Source organism: Papilio xuthus, unplaced genomic scaffold (genome assembly GCF_000836235.2).
Source record: "Papilio xuthus unplaced genomic scaffold, Pxut_1.1 DF824655.1, whole genome shotgun sequence".
NCBI lineage: Eukaryota > Metazoa > Arthropoda > Insecta > Lepidoptera > Papilionidae > Papilio > Papilio xuthus.
The window spans coordinates 2,324,368-2,337,589 of NW_013533994.1; the positions used below are offsets into that span (position 1 = coordinate 2,324,368).

The 13,222-nt window shown below is 32.8% G+C and overlaps 3 protein-coding genes across 3 annotated transcripts; 2 read left to right on the plus strand and 1 right to left on the minus strand.

Moving 5' to 3' along the window:
* Positions 1-765: 765 nt before the first annotated feature.
* Positions 766-2,681, plus strand: LOC106127756 (protein phosphatase 1L). The gene is made up of 2 exons (XM_013325988.1): positions 766-1,884; positions 2,185-2,681. The coding sequence occupies exons 1-2, from the start codon at positions 883-885 to the stop codon at positions 2,566-2,568; spliced, it is 1,386 nt and encodes a 461-aa protein (XP_013181442.1). The 5' UTR covers positions 766-882; the 3' UTR covers positions 2,569-2,681.
* Positions 2,682-4,402: 1,721 nt separating this feature from the next.
* Positions 4,403-7,880, minus strand: Atg4a (Autophagy-related 4a). The gene is made up of 9 exons (XM_013325578.1): positions 7,508-7,880; positions 7,239-7,434; positions 6,792-6,938; positions 6,591-6,670; positions 6,357-6,505; positions 6,090-6,224; positions 5,903-6,001; positions 5,489-5,654; positions 4,403-5,233 (listed from the first exon to the last, which is right to left on the minus strand). Exons 1-9 carry the CDS (start codon positions 7,626-7,628, stop codon positions 5,175-5,177), a joined length of 1,152 nt encoding a protein of 383 aa, XP_013181032.1. The 5' UTR covers positions 7,629-7,880; the 3' UTR covers positions 4,403-5,174.
* Positions 7,881-8,250: 370 nt separating this feature from the next.
* On the plus strand, positions 8,251-13,222 carry LOC106127450 (NHL repeat-containing protein 2). The gene is made up of 12 exons (XM_013325528.1): positions 8,251-8,420; positions 8,611-8,810; positions 8,881-9,047; positions 9,282-9,441; positions 9,772-9,950; positions 10,187-10,334; positions 11,105-11,272; positions 11,393-11,565; positions 11,632-11,767; positions 11,857-11,961; positions 12,057-12,166; positions 12,238-13,222. Exons 2-12 carry the CDS (start codon positions 8,654-8,656, stop codon positions 13,066-13,068), a joined length of 2,334 nt encoding a protein of 777 aa, XP_013180982.1. The 5' UTR covers positions 8,251-8,420; positions 8,611-8,653; the 3' UTR covers positions 13,069-13,222.

The window sequence follows — 13,222 nt, forward strand, 5'->3', positions numbered from 1 at the left end:
AATAAGAGGGATATATTTTATACAGAGATTTTGGTCTCAGAAATTCATGGTAAATCAATAAAAATTTTGTTACACAGCAATAAAATAAAGATCACTCGACGCTTAAAACTTTTGGAAACCAGGCGTTAATGTTTTAAAAAATATGTTTTTTAAATAATACCCTTTTATACAATTCTAATTTTATTCGAATATTTGTTAAACATTTTTAAGTGGATAGTACTTAATTTATAGGAAAGGTGACAAAGAATTTGTGATTAATTATACCCTTTAAGTCAAACTGAGTATGCCATAAAAAAACGTTTATAGTGTTAGGATATATCCAATGTAGTATTTGTATTAATATTTTAATTGTGCACAAAATAAAGACTTGTGTGATTTACTCAACTGTAATCTCGATTTCGCTGTTTTAATACATTTTTAAAAACAACCCTTGTTTTATTTTTCCATCCTTAGTAGTCAACTAAGAAGCATAACATACAAAGGTCAGTGAATTGTATATAAGCTTAGATTAAAATTATTAGAACGGCTAGGGAATAGCTGCCCACGCATGAACGCTGCGCTTTCTCCGCGCGCGTCATCATAGACAAATATCAGATTAGACACGCTTTTCCAGTCTATGTTAACTACAGTATTTATGAAATAGTTTTTTATTCTTGGTTATTAAAGTTAAACATTTTTTTCTTAATCAATCAAAAAGTTATTGATGTGACCTGAAACCATTTAAGTTTCTACCAGTTTCTACTAAAAACCAAAAACAGATAATGTACATTATCTGTGGTAAATGCAACACAAATACAAGTGCGAGTGTTACTCGATTGGCGTAAGAATTTTATTGTAACAAATAGTTTTATTGTGCGAAGTTTATTAATTTTAGTCAAGGACATGGAAGACGAATTAGAGGACAGAGTTTTACACCAAACATATTTGTCTTTCATGAAAATTTTTTCAAGATTTAGCAGCAGTGTTGCGTTTGATACTCCGGTGAGCTATTTATGGAAGATGGTGCGTCTGTATTTACTTCGATCAGAGTTTGTCGTGTTCACGTTAGGCATAATTATATTCTTCATGTATCTACAAACAATTGAATTATGGAGTCGAACATTACTCAGCAGATTGTCTCAAGCTATGAGTCCACTGAGTGCTGTTCAACGTATGAAACTTATGGAGGGTTCAGATTCAGATAAACAGAGCTGGGAATTAAAAGGTTCAGTGAGTGCAGCTTACGCAATCAAAGGCCGGCGAATGCATATGGAAGATAAGTTTATTATTAATGAAAACATAAATAATACTGGTATTTCCTTGTTTGCAATTTTCGATGGACACGGTGGTGAATTTGCCGCCAATTATGCAAAAGAACACCTGATTCAGAATCTGTACAACAAAGTAGTTGAACTAAATGCATTTAAGGATGGTAAAGTGATCACGCCATCTCCATTGAATAGTCCTGAAGAACCAAAGATAGAACAAGACAGTAATGTTGAAAGGAAGACAAGTTTCAAGAAGTCCATTAGTGCTGCTGATGATACATCTAGAAAGGAAATAACAGACCCAGAGTTATTGGCTCAGCTATCAAAAGCCAGACCCATTACAAGAGAAGTAAGAGCGAGCCCAAAGCCAATTAAACATTTTGTTGTACCATTAGCGAGTTATTTGGAAAAAGGAAAGATAAACTTTGGCAAGTTATTGACAGACGAAGTTTTAGCAGCTGACAGACTTCTTGTAGAAGCAGCTAAGAGGTCTTTTAATGTGGCGGGCACTACAGCCTTGATAGCAGTATTAGAAGATAACCAGCTGATTGTGGCCAATGTTGGTGACTCCAGAGGTGTTATGTGTGATTCCAAAGGAAATGCTATTCCTGTATCATTTGACCATAAACCACAACAGGTATGTAATCACATATTTTCACAAATGAATTATTTATTTAGAATATTGTATTTGTTGGTTCAATGTTGTATATTTATAACTGCGGTAAATTTAGAAATATCATTTGTTATTTTATGATGATAGAAAACATAATCCTAAACATTGTAGTGCATTTTATGGTCTATAAACAGAAACAATTCAAGTTACTTTTTCGTTAGTGTTTGAAATTATAAATTTTCCGAATCAATTATGAAACCAACAGACATACCTTATTTTTAAAATAAAATTATTTTAATCTGGATAAAAACATTTTGATTATAGGTAAGGGAACAAAAGAGGATTGAAGCTGCAGGAGGTTATATTGCATTTAATGGTGTGTGGAGAGTGGCTGGTATCCTTGCAACATCCCGTGCAATGGGTGACTACCCTCTAAAAGATAAAAAATTCGTCATAGCGGATCCAGACATACTTACATTTAATCTAGACGACCACAAACCAATGTTTCTAGTTCTTGCCTCCGACGGACTCTGGGACACTTTTACTAATGAAGAGGCAATCAAATTTATTAAGGAAAGAATTGATGAGCCAGACTTTGGCGCCAAAAGTTTGACCCTACAAGCATATTACAGAGGGTCTGTAGACAACATTACTGTTCTTATCATAAATTTTTTACAAAATAAGATTTCCACATCAAATATTTCATAGTGAAATTGATTGAAATATGAAGGCATATATATAAAACCTATAGATACTTAATCTTGACTACAAAAGTGAGGCGAAAAAAGGTGTGTAGAGACCTGTATTGGGGTATTTTCAGTACAAGTGTCCTTTTTAATACAAAATGACTTTACAAAAATCTCCTGTCAATTAGACATCAAATTTAAATCTATCCATCTACAGGTTACCCATCTAAGTTTCTATGAAGATTTGTTAAAAATTAAATCACTATGATTAAGGATTAGAAATAAAGTATACCAATAGTATTGCAGCTTTTGGTAACAATCAAACTAAATCTATTTGAATGTAATTGTCTTAAAATGCATAATATTTTTACTTGAAAATGCTATGTTTACATAATGTGTGTAAATAGTTGTCCTTTAAAAAAAACAAATGGAAAATGTATTTTATATTTTAGTATATCTAATTTTAAAAAGTTTCAATTTCAAAGATTTTTGAATGGTTGTGATTGTGGATAGATGCTTGTTGTTTTTATTTTAACCTTTTGCTTTCACTTTAATCCAGAATAGTTGGATTTTTTGACTAAATATTAAGTATACAACTCTTCTGTCCTTCAAACCTTGCCAGTACATAAAAATAACTTACAGAAAAAGTATTCTTTATATGTGTAATAATTGTTAAATAGAGTAATTAATATATGTTTTTAAAGCATTTGATGTATTTATGTAATGTGAGAAACTTAACGTATTTTTACCTTGGGTGCTAGTCATTGTTCATTTCATTTTAGTTTGGCATAATTTGTAGAAAATAACATATTATTTGAGGTACAAATAATTTTACTAAGTAATGTGACTTAACAGAATATATCTTTACAAAATCTTTTAAAGTATATTTTTATATCAAATTAAACTTTAACAATTTATCAATAAACTAAACGCTTTATTTCATGGAAATATATTTTAGAACTATTTATCAAATATTGGCCTAAATTGGTCTTTTGTTTAATAATTGTACATAAAATTGGGGCCAAAACTTTATAAAATAACCATATTTTGACTGTCAAAAAAGAAAACTTTGTCTACACCTCTTCAAAAACTTTTTGTGCCAAAATACAACTTTATAATTACAAATGTCATTTATCAGACTTAATACAATATTACCTATAGTATTGAAGTAGATTTTAATATAGTACTGTTTTTGGTTTGTGCTTTTTAACAATTATATGGCCATGTGTTAGGTGTTTTACTTTTTTTAATTATAAATGTTTAATAATTGTTATAAAAGTCTATAATAATATTATGTGCCACTGTCCTATAATTAAGAAAAATGATATTTATCCCTTAATGTTACCATTTTTTGGGATACCTAAATATTAAATGTTTAGATTGTGATAATACTCTTTTCTTTTTACCTATCCTTTTCTGTGTTCTCATGTTTTAGGCAGATATAATCTTGAGAGATCTACCCAGGAGAACAAAATTGACGCCTTCAGTGTTGTCATTTACAGTACAATGACCTTCCGAAAATCGACTCACGATTAAATGTCAAACTTGTATGAAACACCATCTATAAATTAGTTATCTATGGTTATATGTGTTTCAATTGCAGATTGGTAATACAAAAAATGGTTTATGTAATTTAGTTTAGAACGAAATACAATAGAATGTTACACTACAGAATTACACAAGTAATACTATTCAAAGAGTATGTTATGTAAAATGTTCCATGTAATGACTCACGTAGTAAAGATGCTCATGTACACTTGATTTTTAAGACAGGTCAAAAAACCGGGGATGAATGATTACAAAATGCCAAAATTTCTCTCAAAAAATAATAAAAGACATTACATTTCAATATTTATTTATAAAAATAAAACACAATCTTTGGTTTTATAACCAAATGTAAGAAAGATACAATAATAAGGTTATATGTATTGCCGCAATATATATTTTTCAAATTAAACTGTATATGAGACTATCTAAATTACTATAATGGCAATATGTTTAGCTTAATTGGCACTGGACTGTTCCAAAATATCACCAAACATTTTGTGGCGTTTATTTTTTTTTAAATTAATATTCGAAGAGAGCAAAAGTTCACATTATAATATATAATTTGATTTAGTGATAATTTAAAAGACCAAATAAAATATAATTTGAGCTATTTTTAACTATATTGTGACTAGTTTTTGTAGGTTTGCTTATATGGGTTTTCACTACCCAAGTACACAAACAAAAATATAAATATTGTCATCTCTCCCACTGTATTTTAAAAAACAGGTATAACATTTTGTTATTGTACAGATTTTTTGACATCTACCCACGATAACAGCTTCAAATAGAATTGGGAATGAATATCTGCAGGCGGTATCAATTTAATTTGTTTGGTATATATATATATATTTATAAAAGGCACTATGAAATAAGATTGCCAATGTATCAGTCTAAATATTCAGTGCAGTAAGCATAACATATAGAAACAATATATTAAAATATTTTTTTTGAAAGAAAATTGTTTAAAGCTAGGTAAAATATTGTTGCTTGTTTAGATATCCATATTGACTATTACTATAATATAATATATTTTTAATAACATATTGTGATGTAAAAAGGAAAATGAATATAATTTTTACTTCATATAATCTCAAATTCATCATCTGAATCATCAAACTGTCTGTCAACATCTTCAAACTCTGGAATTAAAATAAATTAAAAATACATCATCAATACTACTAATATAAATGCTAAAATTTGAATAGATCAATATTAAAGGAATTATATTACTAAGTAACTCCAGAATAACTGAATAAATCTTAACACAAAAAGTGATACATAACACTGAAAAAGCCAATTTAATTTCTTTTTTATTCTACTTAAATGAAGTGTCCAATAGCTAGTCTTATATTGAAATTGAATATGTAATGATATTTAATTCAGCAATATGTTACCTGTAAACAATGTTGTGTTCTGTAGATCAATGTCAGCATTGGAAGGTCCCCAATGTGGTGGCCGTGTCTCACATAACTCAAACAGTGGCTGCGACTCGCGCATCAAACTCTCCTCTATTATAACGCATAGCTCGTCGAAATCACTCCTCGTGCGGCAAAGAAAACACTAGAATTGGTTGCATATGTTATTTCTAGCAGTAAAATAATACTTAGGCAATAATTAAGAGTTCAAAAATCCTGAAGCCAAGCTCAAGCAATCTATACATATATAGATATGTTTCCACTGCTCTAAAGAGAATAAGAGTGACAAATGAGTATTACAGCAATGGAACCCCACAGTGATTTAAATCGAATTGTTTATTAGTAAACTATTAGCTTTCAAAAAAAATGGTAAAAGTATATTTTATTACTTACAACAGCTACCGATGGGTCCATGGCAAGTATTGGTATTCGAGATGCATATTTGCAGTGATAGGAACAGTCCATTTCCTTTTGCTCATCTGTTGATTTATTCTGAAAAAAAAAAATTCAAATAATTTCTTACAATAATGTTCAATTATAAATTTTTTAGCGTTAGGTTACTATACCTATGGTTACTCACTTCAACTAGTCCAGATCTTTGTGTGGTGTGTGGATCTAAATATAAAACTTCATCACCAACACAACCGACCAGGTATAGAGCTTGATTTGGCTTTCCTCCGATAACACCAACAGATTGCGGAGATTGAAAGCAAATCTGACGAAACAAAATTATATTTTATTGCTATGCTTAAACGTAAACTTCTACTCAATATATTTAATGGAATCTATTTTTGTAAACAATTTTTCAACAAAATGTAAAGAAAAACATTTGTGTTGAATTCCTTACCTTAAGCCCATCAACATAAATAGGATTTATTTCACTTAGTCCTAATCTAAGAGGCACAATTAACAAAAGTGGCATCCAATCTGACACAGTCACACAGCCTGAGGACTTTGACGAGTCCCCTCGGTCATTTGTAACAATACATTGTTGAACTGAAAGAAAGAAAATATAACATAAGTGTTAAAGAAATCAGTATGTTACTAATATACAATATTGTCGTTTCACAATAATACTTACGTATATCCTCTTTTACAACCGTATTGTCTAAGGCCACATGTATTACCAATGAACTCCATTTATCATATACCACTAATTTTCTAGAAAGAAAAATATTTTGTAATGGAAATTTTATATCATATTTCCTTATAATTAAATTAACATAGAAAAAACCATGACAATTTATATTCCATTATTTTTTAAGTCAGTAAAATATCGTACTTTAAAACTTGTGCTATAGTATTTGGTCCAAACCATTGACCAACATCTTTACCCTCACTAGCTCCCATTAATGCAACCTGATGAATAGAATATGGTGCTTGTTTTCTTTCTTCAAATCTCTGTATAATTTTAAGGTATGTTGGGTCTCTGTAAAAATGTTTAAATATTTAAAGAAGAAACACTAAAGTTATGCTTAATTATGTAAATAAGTAAGTTCAACACAGTTTCTATGAAATATAATGAATATTAGATAACCACAAAGTTTTCCAATGATTCTAATAGATAGCCTTGTAATTTAAATATTGTGAAATCTTGATCATCATACTAATAATATCTATTTTTGAAACAAGAATGTTGCTGAAAACTAATGATATCAAGCATCTATTTATGTAAACTTAACACTAAATTACTCATTTTTTTCAGTGTTTGTTTAATAGTATTTTTTACCTAGTTTCTGGACTCCAGACCCAGTCAGCACACAAGTGAACTCTGACCAATGCTACACCAAGAACCATTTGGCCACATCGCAACATGCAACCCCAGCCTTTATCAGACGTTAGCCCTTCATCTCCTATTGGAACAAACCCTTTTCTGTACGTACACCAAATAATTGAACTAATATCTCGTCTTATACGGTCCAAATCTGAAATTTAAATATAACCAAATGTTACACTAATATTTAATTGAAAAATTACTTCAAATTGTTATCTAAACACCTTGAATTGCGCTATATTTCTTCCCCAAAACCCAAACATTTTCCTTTGTCTTAGGAATATCATCGGGTTCAACAGTTGTACCGTCAGATGATAAATAGCAAATATCAAACATTGCATCCATGGTGTAACATAATTTTCTATTTCCTGACTGGAAATTAAAAAAAAGCTTTATTTATTGAGAATTAATGAAAGACCAAGTCACGGCGTATTAAAAAGAACAAGGAATAATGCAAATTGTGTTTTGTAAACATGTCAAACTGTCAAACACAAACATAAGGCAAAGAGTACGCAACATCCAGTTCGTCAAATGCGAAAGCCTAATCGACGAATTTTAATTATTTTTATGAGCTTCATGAAAGCTTAACTTATTTCGGTAGTCTTTGAGCTTATGTTTTTAATGATAAAAGTAAAAAAATCAATAAAATGTACTATAAAAACTCCTTAAAATAACAGCAGGTGTACATAAAAAAATTGACTTTTGTCATAGATTTGATTTGCCAAAAGTTCAAGTATAAATTGACAAGAACCAGTATAGTATGACAAGAATCTTGTGGCGGTCGGAAAATATGTAAACTAACAATGTCATTTTGACAGGATCGTATCTTGACCAATGAGGAAGCGGTAGCTGCAGTTTAATGTTGCCAATTATGCAATTTCAAAATTCCATAAAAATATCACGCACGATGTTATGACACCTAGGTTAAATTGCTAATGTGTTTGAATATGTACATTTAAATAGTAAGCAATTACTACGAGAAATCAGGTCATAACTTGCAAATCAATTACTTGGAGTTGTAACATGGATGACTTTCGGAAGTTAGGAAATTTTTGTTTACTGGTAAACTTTAAAACTTGTAGGCCCGTGCCAATGTCAAAAAATTGCAATAACATACTTGTGGGACTATATCAGACAGTAAGTGTTTTTGAAAACATCTTCATTTATAAATATCATTATGCAAGTTATCATTCTTTCTTTTATTTGTTATGAAGTTATAACAATAAATCATAGGCTTACTTATTTTATTTAAACTCTGATTCCTCTATGAAACTGGAACCGAAATAATATTCATCTTTAATTTAAAGTCGCTATTTCAATTTAAAAGGGGAGAAAATAGAAACAACTCGTGACCCACTTGTTAAGAAACCATGGAATCGAGTGCGTTAGATTTCGTGGCACAATCTTGCATGGATTTAACAGAAGCCTTGAACACCGCAGTATCTGAAGCAGACAGAGATATTTTGATTGTCAATCATATAAAAAAAGTTTCGTCTGTAGTTACCGCTGTTGAAGATTTTAAAAAAGGTATGTTATTATATTCTGTTTTAATTTCTTAATTTATGTATCAATAATTGTTTTAAGGGTTTATTTTCAGATTTAGAATGGGTTAATGTGTCTGAGCCAATTTCTTTATCTCAACATTGTAGTGACAAAATAGTTGTTCTGGACTTTTGGACATATTGCTGCATTAATTGTTACCATGTTCTGCCTGATTTAGCACATTTGGAAAAGCTACATAGTGTTGAAAATGGACTTGTTGTGGTTAGTAATTATCATAATTTTTATACAATTTGAAATACAGTCAAACCTTAATAAGTGAGAGGCCAAGGGACTGCCATATATTTCTAGCTTATCGAGGTTTTTCTCCAACCCAAATTTTGTACATCAAAACTTTTTAAAAGGTTTTATAATTAAATTTATATTAATAGTAGAAGTATTTATTGGAAGATAATAAAAGTAATACTAACTTTATTGTCCTGCATTTTTTCCTTACAGATTGGAGTACATTGTGCCAAGTTTAACAATGAAAAGGATTCATCAAATATTCTTGCAGCTGTGAGGAGGTATAACATTCACCACCCTGTTGTCAATGATGCAGATAGCTCATATTGGGAAGCTCTTGGAATACATTGTTGGCCTACACTACTCATATTAGGTACATTATTAACTAAACAATTTTTTTAGCTGTGAGGGAGACATAAAACATAATTTGTCTTAGCAAACTGGATTATTGGATTTATAAATTCTTCAGTTTGCCTTTTAAAATAAGTAACATTATAGAAAAATAATTGGTAAAATATGAGTATAACACTTTTTAATAATTTTGGCATTGTAATTTTTTTTTTATAATTTGTTTTTTTAAAAAACTACATATGATATATTAAATAAAAACATTACTTTACAGAATTTAATATATTCCAAAATTTGGTACACAATGTGGCTTTTGCATGTTTATTTGTATTTTTAAATATCTTTGCTTTCATAGGTCCAGGAAATAAACCATTATTTGTTCTAACTGGTGAAGGGCATAGAGAAGAGCTGGTATCTTTTGTTGGTGTAGCTATAAGACATTTTGGTTTCCGTATCTCCACAGCAGAAATACCTATGTCACCTTCTAATTATATTAGACCCAAAGATTGTGATGTTTTACAATTTCCAAGCAAGGTATGTGTAATATAAGCTTTTTTACTAGCTGTCGCCCCCGACTACCCCCTCATGGAATAAAAGAAAACTTAATTAGTAGTCTAAGCATTCATCCAGACAAAATGCAGTGAAATCCATGCAGACATTGAGGAGTTTCTAAGAAACATCCATTCATCCTACATCCAAATATTCACATTTATAATAAGTAAGGTTATTTAACAGTAGCTTTTTAGGTAATGAATATTTTTTTTTGTCAGGTGGCATTAAATCCTTTCTATCGTGGTAGAGGTGAGGAGCCATTTTTAGCGATTTCTGACACGGGCAACCATCGTGTAATTTTAACAGACTGCTCTGGTATCATTCTGCGTATTATTGGTGGACCAGAACCTGGATTTAAGGATGGCAGTAAGTGTAGGATATAAATTGACAAACTCTAATTTAATATCTAAAGTGTATTATCATTACTTAAAGTTGCTTGTCTTGTTTCTTAGATGAAAGATAAGAATAGATCATAACATACTAGCTGTCGCACGCGAATCAATCCGCATGGAATTGAAAAAAAACTTAATATGTAGCCTATGTGTTTTTCTAGACTATGTTCTATGTCTGTACCAAATTTCATCAAAAGCCGTCCATACCTTCAAACAAACATCCATCCATCTAAACACTCACATTTAAAATATTGGTAAGATTACATTTATTGCTGAGTTGATGTTTATTTTAACAAAGATTACGTCCATCACATGATGTTGTTTGAGTCTCATGTTACGTTAATTAAGGTGTGAACTTGATATTATTTTATTTGTTTTTGCCCAATCCTCGATCGAAACCACGTATTTACATAGTGTGTAATAATTACCGCCTTCCAATAATAGAAGTTGTGTATATTTGATTAATTAAAACGTAATGTGTATTTCGTGCATACAACTGCTGCAATGTTGTTTCTCGTTTTCTGTTTGCCGCTATATTGTAATAACTTATAGCCTCCTATTCAAGGAGTCAATACCAAGCCAATAACCCTTTTGTAAAGTTCACTTAATAGAGTTGCTGTGGGTGAGATTTGAAAATCGCCTTTTATATCCTTCTTGGGGGATCAGGGTTATGTCAGGCTGTGTAATTCGCCCTAGGCGGTCCTTACTAACTCCAGCACTGTGTGATGTTTATCAACTGTGTAGAGCTGAGCGAGGCGCGCCTGAACTCGCCTCAGGGTGTGTGCTGGCTGTCGGGCAGCGTCCTGGCAGTCTGCGACACCAACAACCACGCAGTGCGCGCTGTACATCTTGACGATGGCACTGTTGAGATCCTCGTTGGTACGGGGGAACAGTCGCACACCGGGGATTTAGGTAAGACTATGAATCTGATATTTTTCAGACGACTATAGGCAGTTCAGTTTGGTATTTTAGCAAAATCAGATGATCGCTTGCTTGTTTGCTGTCTTTTAGTAAAACAATATCTGTGTGCAGGAGGCAAGTGCCTCGGCATGCAGGCGCTGTCGTCTCCATGGGATGTGGTGCTGTACACCACACCCGACATGGACATGTCCATCCGGCCGCAGCTACCCCCGCCCCCGCCTCCTCCCCGCCCTCAGCCCCGCCACGACACACAGACAACACGACAAACAATGACGATGCCAAAGGTAACCAACTATACCATATTTATTTCATATTATTATAGATTTATTTTGTTTTATTTCGTTTTCTCGTCATTTTTTTTTTTAGAGAAAGACAAAAAAGATGAAAAGCGACGCGTAGTGCTGATAGCGTGTGCGGGCTCGCATCAGATCTGGGCTCTGTTTCTTGACAACACCATTTGGTGGAAATACAAAAGTTATACTGAAGGTGAGTTAAATTTCATTATAGAAATATGTACAACTGGAAAAAAAGTTGGCAATGTTTTTTGTAACAAGAAAACATTTTTTTTTGTTTAGGTACTTGCGTATGTATCGCGGGATCTGGCGTGGAGGCGGCGCGGAACAGCGCATACCCCAACACCGCATGCTTTGCACAGCCCTCCGGACTCACATTGAGGACTGGTACAAGCACACATACTCAGTTTCATACTAAATCTATACTTAAGGTGACTAGTTCTTTCACGCAGGACTCACACAAATGTATTTTTATAATACAGGTACGAACCCGGAGATGTTTATCGCCGACTCAGAAAGTTCCTCGATCAGAAGACTTACGTTGTCAACTGGACAAGTGTCTACATTGTGCGGCGGGGACCGCAACCCTTTGGTATGTGTCATTTTATATTCAAAGTTAATAATTAATTAATTATTAGCTAGTTTATTATATTTTGTTTACAGAATCTCTTCGCTTTCGGGGACGTTGATGACATCGGCGTGGAAGCCAAGCTTCAACACCCGCTGGGCGTCGCTTACTGCGAGGCTAACAAGACTCTGTACGTAGCGGACACTTACAACCATAAGATAAAGAAAGTGGACATTGGACCTCAAAAAGTAACCACATTGAATCCTACTATGATTGAAACATCGGACCCCGCTATTTTCAACGAGCCGTCCGGCCTCTCAGCCAGTGCGGACGGAAAATATTTATACATAGCCGACACCAACAACCACAGTATTAAAATTTTAAATCTGGCCAAGAACGTGTGCCAAGAGTTTAAAGTGCGCGTCCCGGATCCCAAATTCACGGAGCCGGAGAATCTGATCCTTTACAAGAACGATTTGTTCATCCACAAGAAGTGCGGCAATCTTATCATTCACTTTAATATGAACTTGGAAGCTGACCAGAGCAAGGACGGCAAGACGACTGGTCGTGCGCCGCAGTTCACGCCGGGAGCTCCACAGAACTGGCACGTCTGGATCAAAGACGACACAAACAAAGATGTCACCCTCGATGAATTCGACTTCGTCTCCGGCTCCCGGAAAGGCACAAAGCTACCCGGCCGAGTCGAAATGAAACTTAAACATCAGACGGATAAGACTCATTATCTCTTGTACCTCAGTTTCCAAACATCTCTGTGCGATGCTTCGGTTTGTTACTCCCACTTCTTCACAGTCAGGTCGACGATTCTAGTCCGCGACTCCGTGAAGCCCGTGGAGTCGTACAGGATTACGTGTAAAGTGAATCCCGCGATGACTCGTGCTAGCAAAGCCGAACAGAGCAAGAGATAATTTTGTACCAGCAAATGTCCGCTACTTCCATTGATTACCTTCAAATGTAGTCTTAAGAAAATACTGTTGATATTAATTCATATATATAAGATGTAAAATGCTTTATTTTTTGTTTATGTTTTTATATCATTGTTATAAAAAATGCATAATAAAC

Bases quoted from the DNA above. Each gene is read 5' to 3' on its own strand.
- LOC106127756 (XM_013325988.1), top strand. From the start codon at position 883: ATGGAAGACGAATTAGAGGACAGAGTTTTACACCAAACATATTTGTCT. The intron at 1,885-2,184 runs GTATGTAATCAC...TTTTGATTATAG, and splicing joins TTGACCATAAACCACAACAG to GTAAGGGAACAAAAGAGGAT.
- Atg4a (XM_013325578.1), bottom strand. From the start codon at position 7,628: ATGGATGCAATGTTTGATATTTGCTATTTATCATCTGACGGTACAACT. The intron at 7,435-7,507 runs GTGTTTAGATAA...TTTAAATTTCAG, and splicing joins GAAATATAGCGCAATTCAAG to ATTTGGACCGTATAAGACGA. The intron at 6,002-6,089 runs GTGAGTAACCAT...TTTTTTTTTCAG, and splicing joins AAAGATCTGGACTAGTTGAA to AATAAATCAACAGATGAGCA.
- LOC106127450 (XM_013325528.1), top strand. From the start codon at position 8,654: ATGGAATCGAGTGCGTTAGATTTCGTGGCACAATCTTGCATGGATTTA. The intron at 8,811-8,880 runs GTATGTTATTAT...GTTTATTTTCAG, and splicing joins TGTTGAAGATTTTAAAAAAG to ATTTAGAATGGGTTAATGTG. The intron at 11,962-12,056 runs GTACAAGCACAC...TTTATAATACAG, and splicing joins CGGACTCACATTGAGGACTG to GTACGAACCCGGAGATGTTT.